The sequence below is a fragment of the Diadema setosum genome, chromosome 15, assembly GCF_964275005.1.
Source record: "Diadema setosum chromosome 15, eeDiaSeto1, whole genome shotgun sequence".
In the NCBI taxonomy this organism is placed as follows: Eukaryota; Metazoa; Echinodermata; class Echinoidea; order Diadematoida; family Diadematidae; genus Diadema; species Diadema setosum.
Window position 1 is genome coordinate 11,627,045 of NC_092699.1, and position 27,633 is coordinate 11,654,677.

At 39.4% G+C, this 27,633-nt stretch overlaps 1 protein-coding gene across 1 annotated transcript; it reads left to right on the forward strand.

Annotated features, from left to right (window-relative positions):
- The first annotated feature begins 1,170 nt into the window (after positions 1-1,170).
- Positions 1,171-25,883, forward strand: LOC140238878 (uncharacterized). Its single transcript, XM_072318775.1, has 10 exons — positions 1,171-1,307; positions 4,405-4,474; positions 5,635-5,737; positions 8,236-8,314; positions 10,347-10,399; positions 19,201-19,254; positions 20,646-20,748; positions 21,470-21,553; positions 23,122-23,225; positions 24,539-25,883. The coding sequence occupies exons 1-10, from the start codon at positions 1,187-1,189 to the stop codon at positions 25,763-25,765; spliced, it is 1,998 nt and encodes a 665-aa protein (XP_072174876.1). The 5' UTR covers positions 1,171-1,186; the 3' UTR covers positions 25,766-25,883.
- Positions 25,884-27,633: the final 1,750 nt, after the last annotated feature.

Below are 27,633 nucleotides of genomic sequence, written 5' to 3' on the forward strand. Positions count from 1 at the left end.
TTTCACTAGAATACTTATCAAGTTATATTGCCCCATCCTCCGACAAAGTTTGGTGAAATTTGCTCTATCCAGTCTTGAGTTATCGCGTAAACGGATACAATTTCATGATTTGACCTTGACCTTTGACCTTAAGCCGATTTCACCCAAAATCTTATCAAATAATTGCCCCATCATACTCTATACTTGGACCAAGTTTGGTAAAATTCCAGTCAATATTACTCAAGTTACCGCGTAAACGAAAGCGGACGGACGTACGTACGGACGGACGGACAACCCGAAAACATAATGCCTCCGCCGGTACCACTTCGTGGCGGAGGCATAAAAAGACAGATGGTCGCTAAGACAGGTGGTAAAGATGGTAATGGTTCGTGCGCAGCTTTGATTGAGAGTTTCTCTTCCATCTCTACATAATATAGGTGAAATGAATGGTTTGCACATTTCCCGGCGACGTTTTGCACATTTCCCGGCAAAATTGAACATTTGCACATTTCCCGGCGTCACGTTTGCACATTTCCCGTTTATGAAATTTAGAGATTTGCACATTTCCCGGCAAGACGTTTGCACATTTCCCGGCGTTTGCACATTTCCCGGCGAGACGTTTGCACATTTCCAGGCGTTTGCACATTTCCCGGCGTTTGCACATTTCCCGGCTCCACAAGGGCCCCGGTGAAGGGCCTAATGGTTCGGCAGTTTCTTATCCATGCGTGGATCACTTCCAGAGCCTATATGATCACAGTTAGTATAAACACATTCTAGGGAAGAAATGAACAGGAGCGACAGGACATCTCTTCTTGAAGGGTTATAATCATTATGAAATAACAAACATCAAGAAATGAAAAACACCGCGAAAATGAAACACCGCAAAATAATATATGACTATAGAGATACAAGTATATTTTGTACATCTACCACGAACCACACAATCATGTAGAAGAACAAGACTTTCCCTAATTGAGTCAGTGGAGGACGCCCTAAGATCTGAGACTGATGCGTCGCATTGAATGATAGAGTGAGGTGTAGGAGTAGCTGTTTTCGTAGCCACTCTACAGTGCGCAAGCAGTGCTGCAGCTCGCTACAGTATAACTAGCTAGCTCTGAGCTCGTGTGTTTTTTATACGCCGCCGCACACCACATCACACAACACACCCCTTGATATTGTAGGGCCTACTCTCAAATGAAAAATTGACATGGGACGTTCTTCAAAGGACAAAAGGGATATTTATTATCGCTTGGCCAAAGAAGAAGGATGGCGAGCTCGGAGTGCTTTCAAATTGCTGCAAATCAACGAAGAATTTGATATATTTAAAGGCAAGTTTTGTAGAAATGTATCTAATTACGCCAAGTGTTATCTCGATGTCCCACGTGTTGAGTTTTGTGTGTGGTAATTCGGTAACTACAAAGCGCCACATGTCAATGCGCGATTGAATTAGATTAAATTAGACTTGGTACTTGGTACTTGGTAGTGATCCTCCAAAAGACCCCAGGCGGAGTTTAAACTGGAGGTGGCGGCAGAGGGTGGACTCAGTTTGGGAGAATGTAGTTTGAAAACATGGTCTTAAAAGTAGCTGAACTTGAGAGAGAGATTACAGTCAAGCGCTACACATTGCATTGGTCATCGAGGAAGGCTATTCCATGTCCTTGTGGTTCTACTCTAGGGAAGAAGGAATTCCTGTACATATCTGAGTTGCTAATTGGTACCTCAAACTGGTTTGAATGCCCCCGCCTACTTCGATCTGGTTTAGGGCAAATATGGTCTGTGTGATGTATGTCTATTTCCTTGTGGAGCATCTTATGAAAACAGGATAAGCGGTGTATTTCGCGTCTGTGTCGGAGTGAGTTCCAGTTAAGTGAACTAAGCAGCTGGGTGACACTTGCTTCTGACTTGGTCGTAGGTGTTTGTAACAAAACGAGCAGGCCGTCTTTGGACTTGTTCGATGGAGGAAATATTCTTGTGTGTGGGTCCCAAGCAGCGGTAGCATAATCAAGATGAGGACGAACAAGTAAGGGTTAAATAACTTTTCCTTCACAGATGTAGAACAGTTGGAAAAATTTCATCTGAGGAAGTTCAGGACAACCGATGCTTTTGTTGTTGCTTGGTGGGTCTGACTGTTCCAGGGCAAGTCGTTTTGAATATTAATACCGAGGTACTTAACTTGTTTAGACTCTTCGAGGGTGATGCCAAGAATGTTGTATGATGTACTGCAAGCTGCCTGCGCCTAGCCTGGAGCTCTTTTCCTGGTGACACGCGCGGTTCGCATTGATTCACATTTAGAAGGATTAAATTTCATACCCCACCGGTGGTGTGACCATTGTACCAGTGTCATCTTGGAGGGCACTTTCATCATCACTTGATTTTATTTGGCGATACAACAAACAGTCATTGATCAGCAAATAACCTCGTGGTGCTTTTGACATTATCATGGATTTTATATAGGCCTATTATGTTATATTTATATATTATATATAATATATATATTATATTATACTATTATTATGGACCTACTGTAGCTGTCTAGGAAGGGTGATTACTGTGTTCATTACTTAACAAATGCTATGATATTATATTGCAATGGCAGTTCCATTGCTGATAGTGTTTATTCTAAATTATATGAAGTCGTAAACTATGTAGACACGGTCTAGACAAGATGGAAACCTAACACTTCTAGGGTTTACAGATAGATCCGATAATAACCCAACCAGCTCCTCTATAGATTCTAAATCTTGCATTAATTGCAAGTGACTATAAACCATGCTGACAATGCAACTGTGCCATTCCGCTGACCAGATGCAATGGTTCAGTGTGTGGCCATTAACTAAAGCCTTTTTAGCCTGTGGCTGTTCTTTACGGGAGTCTGTTAATTTATACCAGGAGTGCCTTCGTGGCTTAGGCCTACATTGTAAATTTATATTCACATGAGTAGAGCTAATTGTTAATTTGTGTTTTAATAGATATGCTGCTCAATTTTTTCTCTTCAAATTAATAGAAAGATTTATGGAGTTTATTCTATTAATATCTGTTTTCTTTCTGTATGAAAACTGTCACATTCACACTAATCACACTGTATTTATTTGCCCTTTCTCCAATATGTATAGTGTGAGCTCATTTTGCTGTAGAAAAACTAGATCTAGACATCTAGAAAACCCACTTTTAAAAATCATATAAAGATGTACAAAATGATTAAGGTTGAGCTTAGTACTATATCTCTAGACTAGATATTTGATTTTGCTGACCCCATTCAGGTGCATCTTTTTTGCGTAATAAAAATCATTGTTTGATGGCACATGTAGTTGACCTTGGAAAGGGGTTTACATGTACCGCTCGCTTGACTGCTTTCAGACAGGTGGATTACCAACCTGTCTGTTCTCTGTCGACTTGCAAAAAGAATGTACATTGTAATTTGGTGGCATTGATGGTGCTTAGAGAATTGTGGGAGGAACGGGTTAAAGGAGGCATTCTATCACTGGCCTCTGCTGCATGGTATTTTTAAGGCAAAGCTAGTGTGTGTGACCATCGTAGGTCCATGGTGTGACAGGGAAGTGTGAACTATGGGCCTATGTAATGTTTTATCCACACATGACCTCAAAAGTGCCATGATTATGAGGTGTATGAATATTGAGATGGGCACTTGTGGAAGTGGAAGTAAGTCTATGACATCATAAAGCCAAGGTCATATTTGATGCTGTGTGTCACCATGAAGAACCCAGGAACATGTCTGGAGATTATCAGAGAGTTGCCAGTGAAATGTGATTTCAAGATTTGTATTTACTTCCAAATATACAAAACTTTGTGTTCATCTTTGGGCAAAATCTTGAAATAGGCCCCATTGCAGTGTGCATGCATGATCCATGCATTAGCAAGCAGGTTAGGTTAGGTTTAGGGTTGAGGTTAGTTTAGGGTTGTATTTATGGTTAAATTATTTGAGGTACACTAAGGAAGTCTTTCCGAGAATAAAAGAGAGAAAGAAAAGAAGAAGTACCCAGGAATAAAAAGGAAGGAAGAAAGAACAAAGATGCTATATGCTGTGGAAATGGGCCCGCTGCTGTATCAATCATGCATAAATGCCGTTACGTCGGACCACATTCATGAGTATTGTACTCTAGAAGAAAGCCCCACCGCTGTGCTTATCTACCACTGAACGGCACACAGTGGGGCTGAACTCACCAGTACACAAACAGGAAAGCTGCTGTAGTATTTGTACAGACAGGCAGTGGTGGGGCCTATTTCACGAGTATGCCCATCTTTGATGCACTGGTCTTGTAAGGATGTGATATCATATGAAGTAATGTATTCTCTTGTCTCTATCCTCTTCCTTCCTGCCTCCCTCTCAGTAAAGTCTAGTTTTATATTTGTCTATCTCTCGCTCCCAATCCTCTTCACTCAAGTGCATTTTTTTTTCTTTTACAGGAGTAACAAAGGTTGTTGACCTTTGTGCAGCACCTGGAAGCTGGAGCCAAGTTCTTAGTAGGAAGATGAGGTATGAACAGTGTCTCATTCAAAAGGTAGAATGACACAATACACAAGAAATTTTTGCGGTATGGAAATTCACGCAATTCGCGCAACCAGAAGCTAGTGCCAAAATAAAATCACACAAATATTTTTGCATGAGCACCGTATGTTCCACTGATTAATTTTCCTGATTCCTTGGAATTAAAAACATGTATGCGAAATTCGTCTTAGAGTACCCAGCCAAGTGTGAAAAATTACTTGCGCATAATTACACACTTTTACAGTGTTATTCAGCCATACCAATGGAGATGAAAACAACCATCATCTTTTATAGGCGTTCAATTTTGGACTGTATGTCATGTTTGCTGACTTGAACCCTGCTCACACTGGCCACAAGTCTGGCACCAGCTCCAGAGCTGATGCGCTACTTACTGTACCTGCGACCAATGCAGTATAACCACTCATGTTCTTTCTTAATTTACAGCGGTGTGGTCGCATTCTGCATCGGTGTTGTTTTCAACTACTGTATATGCCAAATATTTCACGAGGTTTTTTATATTCGCGAATTTTGCGAGTCAGGGGCTATTTGCGAAATTAAAGACATGCGAAAATATTGACACTGATCACGCTATGAATGTGACGGTTGCGCATACAGTTCTCTGTTCGGCACAGGACTCCACGATCGCGAATTTAACCACTTGTGAAATTGGCGGGAAGTTCCAATTCACAAAAATTTAGATGCGCTAAATATATGGCGTATACAGTAATCAGCTTGAGGAGATTTTCAATGCGGAGCTGATACAATACGCCTCCCATTTTGAATAATTATGTGAAGAGGATGTTATTATTGCACTATCTTAAATTTCGAGATTGTTAAAACAATGTTGAAATGTACTTGATGTGAAGAAGTTGTTGAGCCTTTTATGAAATCGTTCATCATGGGAAATATATAAACATCTTGGTGGAAAAGAATACAAATTTTATTACGTGAGTGTAATTGGGTTCTTGGACAAGGCGTTTTGAGGTATTGAAAACGTGTGATCAAGTAACCATTGGTAGATATGATACTGCAGTGTCAATTGTGTTATAGCTGGAGAGCTTCGGTCATCAATATGGACTCAGTGTTTTTGCTGTTTTTGTTTATTTGTGTTTTATTTGTTTGTTTGTTTTTTCTTCATATTTCTACAGAGGAAAAGATGGGACATTTGATGGAACCAAGATTGTAGCAGTTGACCTGCAAGCAATGGCCCCACTTCCTGGAGTCATCCAGATTCAAGGAGATATCACAAAGGTATCTATGGCAACCGACAAGCTAGTCTTCTCTAGATCTGCATCTTGAAAGTGTTCTATTCTTGGACCTTAGCTGGGTTTTCATGGATCGCAAAGCTGATGCTAGACAATGGCACATTAGCAAGATGCTACAAACCAACTTGTGCAAATAAAATTCAGTTTGGGAGCATGTGATATGATTGAGCACTTGCCTCTTAAAAGTATGGTGCCTGTGTCTTACTGCCAATTTATAAGTGATGTGTACCTGACCGCAAGAGTTTTGTAAGATAGGATAGATAGTGTGGCCTGTAAGAAAATTGTGAAGTCAGTACATTTCTTTTTCATACACTCAGCAAATAAAAAGAAAGTAAACACTTTTTCATGTTTATATTTCTCATAGAATATTTGGCTAAAAGTTAATGAATTATATACACCATATTGAAGGTAATTTAATTGGCTATCAGCCTAGTAGGTCAATAAAAAGGGAAACTTTACGCATGAGTGAACATCTTTGTTTTTCTCTTCCAAGGCACAAAAGCAAAAATTGCAAAATTGAACAAGTTGTTATTCATGCGCAAGTGCTCTTCCATATAACAATAAGAACAAAAGACAAGTTTAACACAATTAGATACATGAATTAAGTTGCAAAAATAAACCTTTGATTTCTATAATATCTTTGAAGCCCAAAATATCAATAAAGTCCAAAAATAAGGGAGAAAAATGAAGAATCTTAGGTCAAACCCACATTCAAATGAAATAAGAGAAGAAGCAATATTCACAAAAATGGCAGAAATTTCAATTTGTTTTCAGATCAGCAAAATTGTAAATAATATTTTGTTCTGAAATTTATCTCATAAATCCTTTAATTACTAAATAAGAAGAGTAAAATAAAGAAATTTTGTTGATTTAATCATCTTTTTGCCATTACTTCCTACATGTATGTCGTTTGAAGTTTAAGCAGACAGAAAATTCTTATTCTCCCCCTTTAGTTTCCCATTTTCTTTTTGTTTGAAGTTATAAAAGAATAAAGACTAAGAAAACAAAAACATGTTTTTGCTATTTCATTCACGTCTCTCATTGTGTTAAAGTGGCTTTTTGTCATCATTGTTATCTTAAAGGGCATTGCCAAATGAAAGACAACTTGTCAAATTTTGCAATTTTTACTTTTGTGTTTCGGCAGGCAAAAATGAATGTGTTCACTCATGCGTAAAGTTTCCTTTTGTATTAACCTACTAACTCGATAGCCAATTAAATTACCTTTAATATGCTATATAATACATTGATTTTCACCAAAATCTTCTATAAAAAATATGATCTCGAAAAAGTGTTTACTTTCTTTTTTTGCTGAGTGTATTTCTTGTAAGACAGTGTTTAGAAAAATCATCTTTGGGGTATCTTCTTTCCTCTTTCTTATAAAATGACCAAAAAGCATAACTGTACAGAGCATGGTTATAATATTTGCAGTGGGTATGTTAGCTGCATTATTTAGTATCTTCTTTTTTCTGTGTTTGTCCCATGTCGAACAAGGTGTTCTCAGTAATCTTTCTTTTATACAATCTCAAAAGAAAAGAGAAGGAGAATAAAAACACCACACTGTCATTAAGTTTGAAATGAGAAATCAGGTTAATGGGCTATTTGTTTATAACTTCAAAGACTGTGCAATACAGTGCACTCCTGTGACAGTAAAATATTGTTACAACAAAGTACAAATTCTGGTTAAAAAAATATCTGTACCTCTTTGTTTACTTTGTGTTTTTTTTCCCGCTATTCTTAAATTTGATGTAGGGGTAGAAATTTGCCAATCTAGAGGACTTTGGTATAGTGCGAGTTGCCTTTACCCTATGTCCCCGCATGACTGTATTTACAATGTAGGTGACCACCAGCCATCACTGTCAAAAATATACTTCCAATTTCAACTGCTGTGCCTTGGAGTTCACTCTAATGGTTGCAGTGGCTGTGTCATAGGTGTCAGGGACCTTTTTTTTTTTTAACAACTGTACAGTATGTCCCCCAAAAATTGCAATCGGATTTTCGCATTGATAACACCCAATATGATTAAACTGTCTAAATGCAACTTCAGAGTCTTAAATTATAACATCTTAGCTATATTTGGAAAAAAACCCAATTCAATTTGGTTAAGTGGTCACAGCGAAATGTGGCTTGTTGTAAATCATGTCATGGATCTGTTCCTTCCAAGTTTAGCACTCGCTCTTGCTCTTACTGTTGGAACTGCATATTAATGTGTGAACACAATAAATCAAACTTGGAGGGAAGAGATTCCTGCATGCTCTACAAAATGGTTCATTTCTCTTTGACCACTGAAGCAAAGCGAATAGAGTTTTCTGTAAGATGTGGGCAATGAGTTATTGTTTCATACTCTGAAATTGTACTTGAATTGATTCACTATTTTTAAAGTTATCACTGTGGAGGGTCCCACTGCATTTTTTTTTGGACATATGGTACTGTGTTTTGTGAGTTTAAAAACTGAAATGAAAACACATCCTTTTCCCCTGATTTCAGGAATCCACTGCACGCGAGATCATCACCCACTTTGAAGGAGAAAAGGCAGACTTGGTAGTTTGTGATGGAGCTCCAGATGGTGAGATTAACAAGGGATTAGCAGGGGATTAATATGGATGGCTGACAGATTAGCAAAAATACACAGCAAAGAAATTAGCCGAACTAGATGAATATCTCTGGCCAGAAAGGGGAGCATGATTAGTTGTGAAAACACATTCAAGAGAAAAATGATGTAAAGTCATCCCTATACAAGTGTTATTACATTGTACATGTACCACCCCTCTACACACCAATACACCAGCCCACATCACATACATATTCACATCCACACATGCATCCATACACCCTGCCTATCACAGACACACCACACATCACATGACATTTTCCCGCTCTTTCACTTCTCACCCATTGGTCCCTATAATACTGAAAACGTGCACAAATCATCCAAGCCTGCACACCATTTACATATTATGAATATTTAGTTTTAACCATTGTTTCCTCATTTGCATGTTTTGTTTTGTTGATTTTGTATATGAATATTTATGTCACAACTTAAATTTATGTAAAATCATGCCAAATCATTTGACCATTAAACTGGCCACAAGCAGTTAGCCAGGAGACTCCTTCCAAGTACATGTATTAAACATGTGTGCTGCCCTGTCTGCTTTTGGTGTGATGAGTGCTAGAGAGCTAAGAGAACCCGAGCCCTACAACTGGTGGCAGCGGTGGGATATATATATATATATATATATATATATATATATATATATATATATATATATCTTATAATTGTATTGAAATTTCATTGATTAAGAGTATGAAGAGGTGATTGTCCAGAAACTCCAAGAAAATATAAATTATGAATATACATATATCCTTATAAAGGATTAGCCATTGACTGGAAACATTGACAAACAAACAGTATTTTCCCTGTGTGTTTAATAGTTTATTGCTCAGATTACTTTTCAATTTCTCTCTTTAAGATGGCATAATTACACAACTGTACAGTGATGATTAGGATTTACAGTGCTGTAAGCTATGACTGGAAATCATGTTTGAATATTTTAAATTTTTTTTCAGAGAAGTGTACAATGCATACAATGCAAAGGTGATCAAAAGTTGGCAAAAATGAGCAAGAGCTTGTAATTGTCTGTCAGTTGCCAAACTTTGTTTCACCAATATCAAGTGATCCTTCATAGCTTTCATATATAAGGACCTTTGAGGTTTTAATAATCATGTCATTCATCCAGATCTTACGTGGTGATGTTTGCACTATAACTCTTACTTACGATCAAATCATTTCTTGGCAAACGTTCATTTTTTCGAGCCCACCAGAGGTGAGGGGAGACTAAGGGATCGCCTGCGGCGTTTGTCTGTCCGTCTGTCCCTCGTCCGTCCGCTCGTCCGTCCGTAACGCTACAAAAACTCGAATAACTCTCTTCTGAGGACTTCAATTTCAATCAAACTTGGTGGGAAGAGTGGATATACAAACATAAAGGTCACCTCAAGGTCAAAGGTCACAGGCAGGGGTCAATGAATTTTGGGACCCAATGTTTTTACGGCACATTTCGATTATGGCTCATAAATTTAGATGTATATGTCCGTTTGTGACCAAACTTGGATGGTAGATGTCCCTTGGGGAGTTGAAGGTCACCACCAGGTCAAATGTCACAGACATTGGTCAACAAATGTTTAGGACCGAATGTTAAGTTTTTATGCCGCGTTATGATTATGGCTCATAACTTTTGATCCATATGTCTGTTTGTGACCAAACTTGGCTGGTAAATGTCCCTTGGGAGTTGAAGGTCACCACAAGGTCAAAGGTCATAGGCAGGGTCAATGAACTTCCAGGAGGTAGAAAAACAATTTCTTTTATGCGAATGGGCGAGACACATTTTGGCACTTGCCTTGTTTTGTATAAACATGTTGGAGTATTAGTACTCTATGTATAGATATACCTTTTCACTCACTGTGAGGAGGTCTAGTGTGCACTTGAAATCAGTGAGGTTATGTTTTGTTTTAAAGTACAATATTATAAAGAAATATAGTGGCTGATGATAGTTACAGGATTATAATGTGAAAATCACCTGTATGTCTTTTCTTCATCCTAGTGACTGGTCTGCATGACATTGACGAGTACATCCAAGCTCAGCTCCTCCTTGCTGTAAGTCCTCCTAGTAGACACTGAATGCTCCCTTATCATAATATGGATTCAATACTTCTTTCAGAAGAAGTACATCCCTCTTTATTAGAGTGTGTTTTTGTATGTTTTATGCCATGCAGGATTTACAAAGTACCAAAAGAGCTGTTATTGTGTGCTAATCATAACAAAATATTCCAAAGATACAGTGCACTCCCCTTTGATAACAAACACAGTCATAACAAATTTCTGGTTATAACGAGGTAAAAATTAAGACCACAACATTGTCTGCTCCATGTTTTTTAGTTGTTCGCTTTGTTTGGTTGTAACAAAATTTTGATATAGCGAAAGAAAACTGCCAGGGCCCAAGGACTTTGTTAGAACAGGAGTCCACTGTATTGACAAGTGAGAGCAAGCTTGCAACCTCTCAATTCATGTTGTGTGCGTAGTTGTATAAGGGTCGTCACATACCCATCAGTCAACTCTGAGACTGATCTCAAGTCAGGAATGGTTCCACGAGTTGTGCTACCATTCCAACATTAATGACACACCCTTCAGTGGGCACCACAGGGAAGTTGAATTGAAGAAGAGTGAAACCCATATTTTATGTGAAAGGAATGAAAGCAGCATTTTTCATAGAATACATATTAAAAGCAAAGTTTGATGAAAAGAGAATTGTCCGTTCAAAAGTTACGAGTCTTTTATTTTGGTGCCACCATTGCTGGATGAGAAGACTACAATATTACTACAACAATATAAAGAAAATATGAAAAAAGTCAGCATATTTTTTGCTCATCTAGCATAATGCAAAAGAACTTTGCTTATAAATACCTCTTGTTCAGGAAACAGGGAATGATATTGCCCCTGTGTATATGTTAGTAACAAGTCCAGAAAATATGTACTTTTCATAAAAACTTAAATGTGGTGAATTTTTTTTTTCTTCATTTTCCTCCTTTTGACATTACAAACTATTGTCATCTCCCTTCTCCAGTGATGGCTGTACCAAAACTTTGAAAATTTGTAACTTCTGAATGAATTATTCAATTTTCCTCAAAATTTGCTGTGTTCTACCAATATATCTGCTTTCACTGTTCACATGTATATTTGGCTTTTATTCTAATTAAAGGTTAGATCTTTCTTGAATCCAAGATATCAGGTAAGCCTGTTGCGTTGCATATTTTGTTTGGTTTTATTAGGTGATACGCTATCAGCGTATCACCTATTGTGATTGTCAAAATTTCTCTTTTTTTTTATTCTTCTTTCTTTCTGCCACATTTTGTGTCGTCAATATCTCAATAATGACATTCCGGAATGACATGACATTTTCAGTCAACATGTCTCATGACAAAATCTAGCCACAATAAGGTTTTCATGACAGTAACATATCTATGACGTCATCTAGGCGCCATTTTGTGATTTTCGGACCTTGTCACGTGATTGATCATAACTTCATAACTAGATGTCATTTCTGTATCATTTTCGGTGGACATGAAGTTCAGGTCACGCTCTATCTTACTTTTTAACGCTAGTTACACAGGTCATCATTACGCGCGCGTAAGTGCGCGTCAAAATTTTAAAAGACTCAAAACGACTTCCCAATGGGAAATCTCGAAGTTTCAGACAATTTTAAGCGTTTCAAACATTTTCTCGCGTGCGCGTCCGTCCGCGCAATTTCGCGCGCAGAGCCCGTAAGCAACATGAAAATGCAATTTTTTTGACTGATTTGGATTCCTTATACTTGGAGTAACAATATCCATTGATTTCCGATCGATTTCGACCTATAACAAAGGAATGCACTGGCGTCAAAGTTGAAATTCCGCGTGCGCGTCTTTCTGCAAATATAGTGAAAAAACATGTCTTTGTTTATTTCGCCATAGCTCTTTAAATCGTCCGTTGACCCTATATTTCTATTGCATATTACAAAAGTATATGAATTGTAAATAACATTCCAAGTATCAATATTGCCAGGAACACGCGATGACGTCATCATATCGTCATTTTTAATAAAAAAAGTGGAATTGATTTTTTTCAGGTACTCTTTCAGACATTCATTTGCTCGTATCTCTGTTGTTTAAGCTCAATATTATCCCAAATTCAGATATGTTGTACTTTGAACATTTGCCTCTCAAGTCCATGTGATGGTTTTGAAATATAATGACGTCATCATACTAGAAATTGTGATTAAAGGTAAAGACTCAAAATCAGACAAGTTTACGTGTTATGTCTATGGGAGGTGATTTTTTTTTAAACCATGCATTGACTTGACAACGTTTAAGCACCTTTACCTCATCTGATTTTGCTCCATTTCCTCTGAAACATACGTATGTTGTAGCTGAGACAATAAGTTTTAGTAATCGTGCATTTTATGTTTTCAAATCTCCTCATTAGGTTGATAATTTTGTAGTTTAAAACTGAAAATGAGAATGCAATCTGTACAGAACGATTCCCAATTTATCTTTGCAACTGTATATTGATCGAATCCACGCTGCCACTTGTGAGAAGTTGAATAGCGCCATCACAAGTCAACCAGTCACGACAGTATTATTATACATTTAAGTTTCGCACTCGGTCTTCAGGACAGCCGTGTGGCGTAATCGCTTAGCGCGCTGGGTGTTCATAATGCCATACCGGAAGGAGAGAAGTTCGACTCCCGCAGGATTTTTCCCGTTTTTTTCTTCTTTTTTTTCGGCAATTCAGCTTTACTCCAATGTCATTTATCATATTATTTTATTAAGTGTACGTAACCCGTGAACACGGCTGCTCTATTTCCCTTGTTTTGTATTGGAGTTTGGACATTGGGTTTGCTTCATTAATTTTGTCACACTTAATGTTGTAAATTGCCCCTTGTTACAGTGTCCCGCTTGCCACCTTTCGTTTGCTCTTTCCTTTTCTCTTCATTGGCTCTTGTTATATTGTAACAGGATAGGTAGGAACATGTACGTTTAGATAACTGGCAGGAATGGGAGTTGAATTGATTAACTCTAGTCCAGGTGTATGGCGTCTCGCTCATCTCTTTGAAATTCCAGGTTGTTATTGTTTGACCCAATAACGAAGTTGTGGACAGGTTTTATGTTGCTATAGAGGTATCTTGTGCCACATAAATGGAAGGCATCACTGTTTAGTAGTAGTAATGAACCTTTTCATGTTGTAAATGATATAAAGATATGAATTTCACATCCAATCTTCGGGACAGCCGTGTGGCTATATAGTCGCTTAGCGCGCTCCATGGTCATTATGCACTACCTTCGAGACCCGCAGGACGCTATTATTTTTTTCTCTCTCTCTTTCTTTGTTTTTCGTTTGGCAGTTCAGCTTCATTCCGATGTCATTACCCCACAACACACAGTCACTCAATCCCCCCCCCCCTTTTTTTTTGTCGCAGGCTGGAGGTTGGATTTGCTTCATTTATCATACGTGTAATGTTGTAAATTGCCCTTGGTATACAGTGCCCCGCTTGCCACCTTTCGTTTTCTCTTTCCTTTTCTCTACGTTTGTTCATGTTACACTGCACAAGACAGGTCGGAAAATAATTTACATAACTCAACTGGAGCAGGAATGGCAACTGAATAGATTAACTCTAGGCCAGGTGTATGGCGTCTCGCTCATCTCTTTGAAATTCCAGGTTGTTATTGTTTGACCCAAGAACGGAATTGTAGACAGGTTTTATGTTGCTATAGAGGTATCTTGTGCCACATGAGTAGAAGGCATCACTGTTTAGTAGTAGTAATGAACCTTTTCTTGTCCCTCCATGTCAATTATAGTGTGTTTAAAGGGGTTGTGTGTCTATCTGCTAAAGAAAAGGAAAAACTTATTTTCGTCATGGCTGTTTCTCTATACGTAGCCGTAGGTGATGAGTGTTGTTGGTATCTGAGCAGTGAACAACAGAGCATCAGGCTAAAATCCCCCTTAGTTATACGCGCTAAGCGTTCAATTTGATATATCTTTATTTATGTAGTCAATCACTGCTAATGGAGTTACAGAATTATGTTATGACACATTGCACTGAAAGTTTGTAAAGCAAAGTTTATGGACAAGGCAAGCAATTGTACATGAATAATACCATTGATTTCAGAGGGAAATTATGGTATACCTAAATGTAAGGGTATCATTGCTTTGGAATTGCTGAGACAATAACTTGGCACGAGGGCTTCCACTTCTAATAACTGATCCCTTTGAAGATGTGTCGGTCACGGGTGATCGTCATGATTCATCTTTCACGTAGAAGCTTCCGTTCCACACTCTTAGTTCGAGAAGACTTACCATCATACTTCAAATTGTGATTAAAGGTAAAGACTCAAAATCAGACAAGTTGACGTGTTATGTCTATGGGAGGTGATTTTTTTTAACCATGCATTGACTTGACAACGTTTAAGCACCTTTATCTCAGCTGATTTTGCTCCATTTCCTCTGAAACTTATGTATGTGGTAGCTGAGACAATAAGCTGCAGTGATCATGCATTTTATTTTTTTCAAATCTCCTCGTCAGGTTGATAATTTTGCAGCTAAAAACTGAAAATGAGAATGGAATGTGGACCAAACGATTCCTGAATCATCTTTCACATATAAGCTTACGTTCCTCATATTTTCTCGTCAAGACGTACATGGCCGAGAGGATAAAGGCGACGTCACAAGAGACGTGAGGTTGCACACGTACGGGTTCGAACCCCATAAGAGCACGAAACAAAATACGTATATCTTTTTTTTTATGGAGTATTCACCTTCGTCCATGTAGAAAGCACGTTTTCATGTAAACGTACACACACACAGGCACACACACACACACACACACACACAATATCCCTTTGTTTTGTGTTGGAGACCACATTGCTTTGACTGGCAACTTGGACTTGAAATTACAAAGTGAAGATGACTCTTAAAAGACAGCATGGCCATGCTTGATTTTTTTTTTACAATATGAAGACCTATTGGTAAATATTCATTCACATATCCTTTCCAATCAACTTACTTGGACACGGTGACACCACACGAAATTTTCAATTGGTTGCATGACAGAAACAATTTCATCTGATTTATGTAGGACTGTATAAAGAATTTGACTTCACGAATATTTCTCAATATTACTTCAAGTCGCAACTTAACATTATTTTCGTTGTCGATCACTGAAAATGAGAATGGAATCTGGTCGAAACGATTCCCGATTTATCTTTGCAACTGTATATTGATCGAATCCTCGCGGCCACCCGTGGGAAGTTGAATAGCGCTATCAGTCACTTTACGTATATCGCCAAAAAACTGAATATCAATGTAAATTTGTGTTGTGTATAGCATACATAGATAGATTTAAGTTTCGCACAGGATCTTCGGATCTTCCGTGTGGCAGAATCGCTTAGCACGCTGCGTGTTTATAATGCCCGACCGGAAGGAGAGAAGTTAATCGAGTCCCGCAGGACTTTTTCCTTTTATTTCTTTTTTCTTTTTTTTCAGCAGTTCAGCTTCACACTGATGTCATGAACACAGCTACTCTATTTCCCTTGTTTTGTATTGGAGTTTGGAGGTTGGGTTTGCTTCATTAATTTTGTCACACGTAATGTTGTAAATTGCCCCTTGAAACAGTGCCCCGCTTGCCACCATTCGTTTTCTCTTTCCTTTTCTCTTCATTTGTTCTTGTTATACTGTAGCAGGATATTTAGGAACGTGTACGTTTACATAACTAACAGGAATGGGAACTGAATTAATTAACTCTAGTCCAGGTGCATGGCGTCTCGCTGATCTCTTTGGAATTCCAGGTTGTTATTGTTTGACCAAATAACGGAGTTAAAGACAGGCAGGGAAGGAAGTGACTTGATATTGCTTCATAATGAGGAATTTTGGGCAACACCTTTCCAAGCGTAGTGATTATGACGGGGTTCTCTGTCGTTTATTTTCGTCATGGCTGTTTCACTAGTTTAGCCATAGGTGACATATGTTGTTGGCATTTGGGAGAATAGAACAGATCAGTACCAAACTGGAATAGCCCTATAAGTAATGTGGTAAGCGTTCAATTTTTTGCATTATCTTTCTTCTTCAAAGTCAGTCACTACTGATCGAAATACACAATAATATGACACGTTCTATTGGTAGTTAAGGAAAAGGGAGTTAATGCACGATGCAATGATAAATGTGCTACCATTGATTTTAGAGACGTCGTTGTGGTGTGGTACTGGTGATGGTAAGGGAACCATAGATTGCTTTTAAAGTAATGAGACAATCATTGGACCTTTGCATCAAGACCGTATTCCCATCTAGAATATAATGCATGTTCGTGCGGAGTTTTTTTTTTTTTTAATCCTGACGTGGACATTTTCTTTTCCTTGTTTTTAATTTAAGAATGTTATATCTAAATTTGTTTCTTTCCCCTAACATTTTTTTTTTGTTGGATATAAAGTTGGACGTTCCGTGACCGAGTAAAAGAGCAGCGATTTAGTTACAGTTTCAATGCATCTTGTTTACCATATTCTCTGACATTAAATTGATTGTTTTTAAATTTGACATTGTCTGTCTATAAAGCAATTTGCCTGTTTATGCTCATAAAACACTGCTATAACAACTAATACATTTGCTTCACTTGTCACACGCAATGATGTGGATTGCAGTTGTGCATGCATTTTTTCTTTTGCCACCTCTCGTTTTTCTCTCCCCTTTTCCCTCATTTTGGTTTTGTTATACTGCAGATGGGAATGATTACAATGACATAGCCCAACTTGAAGTAGGAATGAGAACTGAATAAATTAACTCTAGGCCAGGTGTATATAGCGTCTCGCTCATCTCTTTGAAATTTCAGGTTGTCATTGTTCGATCAACGGAGTTGAAGACAGGCTTTATGTTGCTATAGAGGTATCTCGCTCCACATGAATGGAATGCATACGCTGTTTAGTATTAGTAATGAACTTTTTCATGTCCATCCCTGCCAATAAAAGTGTGTTTGATGGGGTTTTGTGTCATTGTGCCTATGAAATAGCAAAGTTTTATTTTCGCCATGGCTGTTTCTCTATGCGTAGCCGTGGGTGATGGGTGTTGTTGGCATCTGGCCAGTAAAGAACAGAGTATTATGCTATAATACCCCCCTCCCCCGGTTAGGTTCTAAGCGTTCAATACGGTGATATATCTTTCTTCTTTATTATGTCAATCACTGCTGATGGAATTACAGAATTATGTTATGACACGTTTCACTCAAAGCTTAAAAAACAAAGTATATGCACGATACAAGTAATGGTGCATGAGTCCTATAGGCCATTGATTTTAGATGAGAAATTATGACATGCCTATAGTAGGATTGTCATTGATTAGGAATTAATGAAACGATTAAGCACACCTTCCACTTCTAACTGTCCCCTACATGTATGAATGTGTGTCGATCATGTGAGATCGTCATAAATTATCATTCACGTATAAGCTTACGTTCGAAGTGTATTCTTAGTTGGAGGAGACCTATAGTTACATGGTTAAAGGCGATGTCTCTTTCGCTGGAGCCGTACGTTTGGCCCGTTTTTCTTTTGCCCTTTTCTCTTTAATTGAGATATCACTTTCGTCCAGGTATAAATCACATTCTCATGTAAACAGACTCACTTGCTCTATATCCCTTGTTTTGTATCGGAGGCTTCATTGGATTTACTGCTTGTAAATCTCGCAGGCTTGTATATAGCTGTAAGAGCTCTTTGAACTGATCACTATGATAGCAAGATTAGAGGGAGTCATATTGGTTATGTAAATAATGGTCAAAGGTCATATTTTAAAAGGCCACTGTTAAAGCCAGGATGGTTATAAACACTTAATTGTCATGTTTTATTTGTACGTGCCGAGGATCACTTGGATCCCGTTTACAGTGCGAGGTTCGGCCGCGGCTCGGCCGTGCCGAGACCGCCTTCATTTCGGTGTAAACGCGCAAAAGGCCAAATGCGGGGCCAAAATGGCCTCGCATTAGGCCACGCTAATGTGGTCTCGGCCGCGGCTGAGCCGCTGTCGCGCCCGGCCTTTTTCTCAGTGTAAACGCAAACTGGGCTAAATGCGCGGCCAATTTTATTGTGGCTTCCAAACACTCGCCTGTACTTTTTCGCTATTCAGGATATTAACCACTTCAACGTCGAAAACTAGTATAGTTTAAGGTGGTTTTGTCCTGCAAAGGATTTTCTCCTTCGGCAAAGGCCTTTGCCCGAACGGCGACTTCGTCGCCACGGAATTCAGTTGCCAAAGGATCTGAAAACCAGACAATACCAAATTGCGTTTGTTTACAAGTAGAGCGCCACTACGACAAAATATTGAAAGGTTTGAATCAAAAGCGCGGCCGAGCCCGGCAGTGTGAATGGACTAAATTGCGGGGCTCGGCCGCGCAATTGAGGTTGGCCGCGGCCGCGGCTCGGCCGCGGCTCGGCCCAGCTCCGCACCGTAAACAGGGTCTAAGTTTATCCACTGTACGTACTCAAAACGTCCGTAAATCGACTTAGTCGTACACGCACAGAATTTCCACATAGTTTGTGTGACAGAAAAACAAATGTGATCTGAATAATAAATGTAGGCCCCCAAAAAAGTTCAACTAAGTATCTCATTATAACTTCAAGGTGCTATATTACATTCTTTTCTTTGTCGATCACGGATGACCGACATCTGATGACCCCAAGCGTATCACCTAACTCGTCTTCAGTGTGACGAGTTTCATATCTCGTTTTGTTTTGTTTGTGTGTGTGTATGTTTACGTGTGTCTACACAATGTGACTGGAAATGTGTTGTGAGCAAAGATTTGCCTGACAGGTGCGGTTGAACACCAACATCCTGTTTGTCAAAGTATGTACAGTATCATCTTTGTCTCCTTTGTCTTTTGATTTATTCAGGCACTAAACATCACCACACATGTATTGAAGCCCGGTGGGACATTTGTTGCCAAGGTAACAATGTAATGTCCTTCATTTCATGAACTATAACCAAAACAATGCCCTGACTTCACAAAATCAAATAATGTTGAAGAATTGGTGTTTAGGAGGAGTAAGCATGTCTTCAGGCTATTAGAACCAATCTCGTGAAGCATAGTATAATGCAATTTAATGCAATTTAATGCAATTTGTCCAAAGCCTATATCATTCTCTGCATTCATAATGCAACAAAACATGGCAGGAACATAATGCAGCATAATATCTTAGGCGTTTTCACATCAGCCCGATAAATATCCAAGCTCGAAATATTTTCCGCGATTGCGAATTAGAGGCAGCGCTATTTCATTTCTTATTCACATCAGCCCAAAGAGAGGAAGCCCGAATAGTTAAAAATTTTAAAATAGCTAATTCGACAGCTGATTATGTGCAAACAGCATCAGTAATGTGTGTGCCCTCTCAAAAATTCCTCGTGATTTGTGTGCAGTTTGCCTCGGTCGATCGGGTCACACACGCTAGGCATGATGGGATTCATCGCGCTAATTTCTCAAGTCGTTTTCACATTATCAAATAGCGCGCTACTATCCCGCTATTTCAGAAATTTCCCGAGTTGGACTTTAGAAATTTTCTCGATCAGAGCGATACAACTAGCGCGTTAATTTGTGTTCACATTATCAAATAGCGCGATATTTCGCTATCGGGAAAATTTCCCAAGTCAGAAAATAGCCTGCTATTTCGAAACATTGGGCTGATGTGAAAACGCCTAATATTTGCAAGGGACACTTTCATTGCCTGCTGCAAAGTGGTTGCAAATGATTAGTTATATCTTGACATTGGTACACTGTAGATGTTTTTAAGCAGTGTGAACAATGAGATGAAAGATTTATGTATTAAGAAGATTTGGCTTTGCTCATTATGAAAATGAGCTCAGACTACTGTATCCTCTAATGAAAACTCAGTATATTATTTACAACAAGCAACATCTTCTATTAGCATGACGCATCTGCGTAAATCTGTTTTATGTGTTTCTAAGTGAAAATTACCTGGTGCTTTTTTTTTTTTTTGAATTGTACAATGAACCTTGCATGCCATCAGCAGCAATTTGACTATGGTGTGAAAGAGTATATTTCACAGATGTACAGTCTACTCCCATTACAAGGAACACAGTTATACCGAAACTTTCATTACCATAAAGTGAAAATTCAGATCCCAAAATTATTATCTACATATCTGTATATACTTTTTTTGTTGGACTATAATGAAATATCCATAGTGAAAGAAAACAGCCAGTCCAGAATGCTTTTTTCTAATGAGAGTCGCCTATACCATTTCTTGCAGTTGACAAACAGAATGTTGTCCAAAAGTTGTTTAGCAGTGATTCTGATTCTGATCGTGTATCTTTTGTGCAGATATTTCGAGGAAAAGATGTGACTCTACTGTACGCTCAACTCAAGATTTTCTTCCCCCAAGTCACCATCTCAAAGCCTCGCAGCAGTCGAAATTCTAGCATAGGTAAGTGGCTAGCACCTCAATTCAGTCTCTCTCTCTCTCTCTGTCTTCATGTATGTGTACATCTACACCGCTGTATGTCTGTTTGGTAACGTTGATTACATTACTGTTACACAAACACTGAGCTTTGTGTGTAATTTTTGTTTTATATTTATACATGCAAAGAGTTTATTTGATGGTATTATGCATTTCTACGAACTGATTATGTTGATGATTATGATGACGATGATGACGATGACGACGATGACGATGACGACGATGACGATGATGATGATGATGATGATAATGATGATGATGATAATAATGATTAAGGATGTGTGTGTGTGTGTGTGTGTGTGTGTGTGTGTGCCTATGGGCATAATGTTTGTTTTTTGGTGTGCATGACTGTATGTGATCATGTGTTTACATTATATATATTTCTATCTCTTTCTCCCTCTCCAGCCCTGTTTGAGCGCTTAAAAGCAACCAAACCAAACCACACCAAACCAAACCGTTCATGTACCTTAAAATCTTTTGCTGCTGTGTTGATGAACACACAATATTGTAATTGATCTTTATCATACAGATACTCTAATGGGTAGTATCATAAATGAGTGCTCATTACAAAAGCCACAGATTTAGAAAAATGTAATCATAATCCATATTATTAGTATTGTAATATGAGGAACATTTACCCAGAAATTTGAAAAGGATTTTCGCTGTGCATCTCTTGTTCGAAATGCAGAGGCCTTTGTCGTGTGCCAGAAATACGCACCACCTGTTGGCTACATACCCAACATGTCAAACCCTCTCCTGGATCAGAAGTATGGTAAGTGTGGAAATATATCTTGGAGATTTCTTTGCAAGCTTTTATGACAGTGTCTTGAAAGTGCCTTGTCTGTTTCCCAAATGATCAGTCTACTGAAAAATGAGAAATGTTTGTGTGCATTTGAGTTTTTTTTGCGAATTTGGCGAGAGCCAAGATTCGCGAAATTAAAATGCACGTGAAAGTTCTTGTCTACACTATAGGTATTGATTGTTAGAGGAAAGTTGCGAACATTTCATGCCGCGAAAAAGGCCATCCGACTCCACTTTGCGAAAATTTCATGCCGTGAAAATATCGTGTTCTTCAGGATTAGTATTATATTTCAAAAATTTTACCGTCTTCAAAGTTCCCAGGATCAAACATTGTCAAAATAATCTTCCCGGAAATCACAACTAGTTCATGAATGTTGCTCCGAAATTCAGATTGTGTGAATTCAAAAAAGATGCAGGTTTTCAGATATTTATGTCAAGCAAGTTGTAGAAATTGTGAATGGGTCTGGGCAACATTGATTTGACTACTTTTTATATTGCTGATTTATGGGATCATATGATGTTAGAGGTACTGTTTACCATTGGGAGCAGTGATTTAAAAATTGTTGGAGTTGGATTTAAAAAATATTGGAATCAAATTTGATGCGTATTTGTAGGTCAGTTGTATCACAAAACATCCTACCATATACAAAATTTTGCAATAAAGCCTAAAATATGAGGTCATATCAGTATTTTTCTCACTAAACCATAACTGTAGATGGTTAAGTCTAGAAACAGTTTTATTATAACTACTTTTCCCCTGATTGTATACTTAACAATACTTAAAGGGATTGTATAGTTTTGGTTGAGACTTAACTTCTATTTTCTTACATATTTTAGTGAGATAATGAAAAACGTCTTATGAAATATGAAAGAACATGTAATTCCAAGAGGAATTAAACGTTTTATTTGATGAAAATTGGTTTTGAAATGGCCGAGATATCCAAAAGAGAGCGATTGTTTTATTTTGATCTCTTTGCTTTACTTTGTTTTTGGATGTTTCAGCCATTCCAAAACCGATTGTCATCAAATAAACTGTGAATTCCTTGTCGAATGGTATGGTCTATACTATTTCATAAGTGGTTTCTTGGTATCTTGCTAAAAGTTAAAAGCCCAATCCTGATCTCCACCAATACTAATATACAGGGTTCGAAATTGGCGATGGTCCGCTGGCCATTGGCCACCCAAAATCATGTCGGACTAGCTAAAAATAAAAAAATTCTGAAGTTACTAGTCCGTCTGGCTAGCCAAAATATTGCTTCAGTGTCAAAATTGATTCTAAGTAGTCCGCCTGGCTAGTTAAAAAAAAAGTTAAGTGCGACCCCTGATATATCCCTTTAACATTGATTATACTGATTAACTTCTTTACACTGGCTGTATTTATCCATAACTCACATTCTAGAACTATTTTGAAGCATCTTGTTTCATCTGCAAATGGTAAACAATGCCTTTAAAACTACAGTATACATCAAGCATTGTACCTTGGTGAATGTTTTGAACATTTTCTCTTGAATTACCGACAAACTTTTGCCCGTGCTTCAGATACCGATTTCAACAGCCTGGAAGGGCCCAACCGTGTCATCGTTCCTTTCTTGGCCTGCGGTGACCTCAGCGCGTACGACTCGGACAGGACCTACCCCTTGGAGGTGAGGGTGCCAACTTGCGATGTCGCCACATCACAGCGGCATACCGAGTTATGTGATTCATATTAATTACCTCCATTACCACCGCATTGCCCTTCATTGACGTAAATCAGCACCTGTTATTCAGTGTTTTAGTAGTAGCCAAGATAGAAATCGTGGGCGTACATATTCAGGTCGCACTCGAGCCAGCAACCTCCTCATTGCTGGAAAAGTGTCATATCCACGAGACTACCAATCTTCTGCCTGATAGCCAGTGTGTGCCGATGATTTTTATCATGGCTACTCTTACTTACTGTATATAGGGTGATGAAGGGAAATTTACCAAACAGTGCCGATGGTGTGATGCCAGCATGATTTTCCTCTTGTCCCCTCATAGTCCTGTCATAATGGCCTATCATGATTATGCGAGTGTTTTTCATGCTTGGACAACTGGATTTGATCTGTCGTAACAACTTCTATGACAAGATGCCAGATACATGGATGAAATTCAATTAATCCTTTATAAAGGACATGCAATGACTGGTTTCTTATGAATTGTCGATGTAAAGGTCAAGTTCAAAGAAGTGCCTGGTAAGCAAATTAAGTAACATGCTTCTCATTAATAGCTTTCATGTAGTAATAGAGAAATGAACTCATTTTTTTAGGGGGGGGGGGAAGGTGGTAGGGTGAATCATTAAAACTGGAGCAAGGGATGAAAGACTCATGATCTATTATTCATTGTTGCTGTGATGTCAAATGTGCCTTAAATAGTTAAAGGGTACTTCAGACCTGATCTGTTGATGCCATATCGTCGCTGGGGTGACAAGACCTCGTATCTCAAAAATGTCAAAAATTTTTTTTTTTAGCTTAATGGTCAAATAATGGGTCAAGTGATGTCTTGGCCAAATCCTAACTGTCTTACTCCAGAAATGAAGCCACCATGACATGTCAAAGAGAAGGCTTTCCCATTCACTATAGTGCTTTGGTCGCCATGTTTTTTCGCTCTCCTGAACATTTGACAATTTTGAGATACGAGGTTTTGTCACCCCAGCGACGATATGTCACCTTTGCAGATGAGGTACAGTATGGTAGAGTACAGCACCAAAGAAAGTGTTTAAATTGAGTAAGCAACACAGATTCTTAAATTGTGAAGGTGATATAAGGGACAGTAGAAAAGCCCAGGCCCATCGGGGTTGACAGTGAAATTCTTATTCTTCCATCTGAAAACCTTTTTCATCTCCCATTTTCCTAATTGTTTTCTTGTTGTTGCCTCTATATTGCTCACCCCTGTTCGTACATATGTACAGACTTGTATATTTTTCTGCTTCTCACCACAGCTCAAGCCTGGAGAGGGATACACGTACCACCCACCAACTCAGGGGCCCATCAACCCTCCCTACCAGGTTGCTTGCGCCATGAAGAAGAGAGATCAGCTTGCCAAGCCAGTGTCTTCCAGTGCCAGGATACGAGAGCCTTCATGGGCGAGTAGGATGGGAGAGGAGGCAAGCAGGGCAGCGGATGCCGGGGCCGGGGCCGCGGCCGCGGGGCCTGGTGCGTCTAGTGGAAGGCCTTCGAGTGAGTTTGATGATGTGCTTGGAGCGGGTGCAAAGCAGCAGCGATTGGATCTTCTGGGTGCCTGTGGCTCAAGGGGTGGCATGCTTCCAGGATCGCTGTCTGGAGGGGAAATGGCACACGGGGAGCGGGCCCCAGACGTGCTGGACATAAGGAGGGGTGTGCCCACAAGGAACGTTGAGAGTGGGGAGGAAGAGGGCCAGCATACGGTGCTAGAGGTCCGAGGAATGTTCCCTCCCGATTTAATAGGCGGGGCAACGCAGGAGGGCAACGTCGATGGTGGAGGGGAGCAAGGGAGTGTACGAGACGTTGAGGTGCTGGAGGAGGAGGAGAATGATTTGGAAGGGGCTGTGGGAGGATTGGTAGGAGCAGTAGGGGGTGTTGACATGGAGCAGGAGGATAGGGGAGGGGGAGAGGTGGAAGAGGTTGTGATGCAACTGGCAGCACGAGATGATGATGGTGAAACCAGTAGGAGACTCGTGGGTGCAGGAGGACACGTGATGATTGATAGGGCTAATATTGGACGGGTGCAGATGGGAGCTGTGGAGGGTGCCATGGGTGGTGTTGACACCGGAGTACCGGTGGACGTTGTCCAGCCAACTGCTCGGGGTGATGCGTACCCACTTGATGTACTGGGTGGCATAGGCAGCCTCAGCAATGCAGACGCCTTGGTTCCCAGACGGACTGATCCGCAGCGTCGGCCGGCGGGGGACATTGGACAGCAAGGGGCCCAGCAAATGGGGCTCGATGTTGTCGAGTTTGCAGGGGGAGTTGGCTCGAATTTGCCCACCAGCCCTGTGAATCACGGAACCGGGAGCGCACAGGGTGCCCCCTCAGACGAAGCTCCCTTTTCCAACGCAAGGACACTTGCAGGAGCTAGTCCAAGGGCGCCCCCTCCTGATGTGGCTGGTATTGAATCAGGCATTGTTGGAAGACTCGATAGCTTGCATGTACAAGAAGAGGAACAGGACACAGGAGAGGATTGGGTGTAGTGATGTGGTACTTCACGGTATATTCACGTTACTTTTTGCATTGCAGAAAACTACCTATGGATAGTTTCAATAATTATGTAGTGCTCCATTGTCACATGCATACAGTTTGTTAGATTCCCAATACAGTTGAACCTCTCGTATCCGGACAAATCGGGACCGGGGCTCGTCCGGATAAGGGATTTGGCCGGATACGGGAGACTCAATGCTTTATACATGTGCATAAGTAGCCCATTGTAGTACCACATGTAGTAATGTGTATACTGCAACCTTTTCATTGTTACATTTGGGGATGTTTCGGATGTTGAAATGTCTGAAGGTAAGCAATTTGGAAGGAAATTTGATGCAATGTATGTTAATCATATTGGAAGTAATATGTAATTCATGTGTGTTTGGGTAGGAGTTCTCACGGAGTTGGAAATCCCCCTTTCTTCCCGTAATTATAAAAAAAAAATCACGGCGAGATTGCGTCTGGATAATAGAGAGATCCGGATAAAAGGAGGCCGGATAATAGAGGTTCAACTGTATGTAATCTATGTATCGTAAAAAGGTCATGTATAGTTCAGGGACATTCACTGGTAATTAATGTAAAAAGCTGACTTAGGTCATAACTTTCATCCATCTTCACATACTACACACAGTCATTACATCTTCCTCAACTCTGGTGAAGTTGTTGGCATTTCCCCCCCCCCCCCAAAAAAAAGGAAAAGAAATAGATAAGAAATGAAAGTGATCATGACCACTGCCTCAATAGGATTATGTTCAAAGCACAGCTGATTTTCAGATGTTTTGCTTTCCTTTATATGTACTGCAAGGAACCATACTAATTTTGATGTTGTCAGCCTTTTGTTAAAAGCTGTGGAAATTTCTACAACCCGTGCAGTTCATGGACATTAAGCTTAACCTGACAGTGTTAAAGTGTGATCAGGTTTCCAGTTGCCCTATATCTTGGTGGTATACAAGCATCTGTAAGTTGCCTAGATTTTTGCTTTTATTATTTAATTTTATTTCATTGATCATATCAAACAGATACAGGTTATAGCAAATAAGAATAAAGGTACATGTATGTTCACATGTCAAGGTGAATGATTTACCAGTGATTCAGGGCCTGATGCTACTCTTGACTCTTTATGTGCCACGTTAGCACGTCCGACTCGGTCGACGGCGTGCCAACTTCACATATTCCGCTCAAACGCACAAGCTCGCCCATACCAATCAATAAATCGCCAAATGCCACAGCACAATGAAAGCGTTTCACGTGATTCCGTTCCTCTTGTCTATAGCTTACATTTTATGAGTTGATTGACTACCAAGCAGTGTTTCATACTGGATTTGCGTGTAAATTCTAAGTTTCTGTCACTGCTTTGTGTGCAAAAGTCGCACATTTACAGTAATGTTGCTACTGGGCATTTGAAAGAAAGCAATTATAGATTTGCCATAGAATTTATATCAATGCAATGCCTGGTATTTTCTCTACAAGTTTGCTCGCTTCGTCTACAAAGCAACAGAAATCATAAGAAGTTATATGGATTTGAGAAACAGCATGTTTTCCTAACGCATGACTATGTTGGTGTCTCAGAATAATGTGGCATGCAGGGGGTTTCCACCATGGCACATAAAGAGTTAATAGGCACCAAGGGTCACTTGCCAGGTACTACTTTTCAGCACATAGAAGGGACACTCATTTTCCATGCAGGCCAGATCTCGGCCGTCGACCGTGTGATTGCAACGAAAATTGGCACACACATTGCCTATGATGTAATCTAAAGTACCATGAAGTTAATTTTTTAAAGATTATCATTTATGCTAAGTTATGCTAATTTATGCATAATGATGCATGAAATCAGACAATTTGATATAAATCACTAAAT

What these genes read in the sequence shown, in the direction of transcription:
- LOC140238878 (XM_072318775.1), top strand. Translation starts at nt 1,187, where the DNA reads ATGGGACGTTCTTCAAAGGACAAAAGGGATATTTATTATCGCTTGGCC. An exon ending in AGAATTTGATATATTTAAAG is followed by an intron (nt 1,308 to 4,404) that starts GCAAGTTTTGTA and finishes TTTCTTTTACAG; the next exon opens with GAGTAACAAAGGTTGTTGAC. An exon ending in TTGTGATGGAGCTCCAGATG is followed by an intron (nt 8,315 to 10,346) that starts GTGAGATTAACA and finishes TCTTCATCCTAG; the next exon opens with TGACTGGTCTGCATGACATT.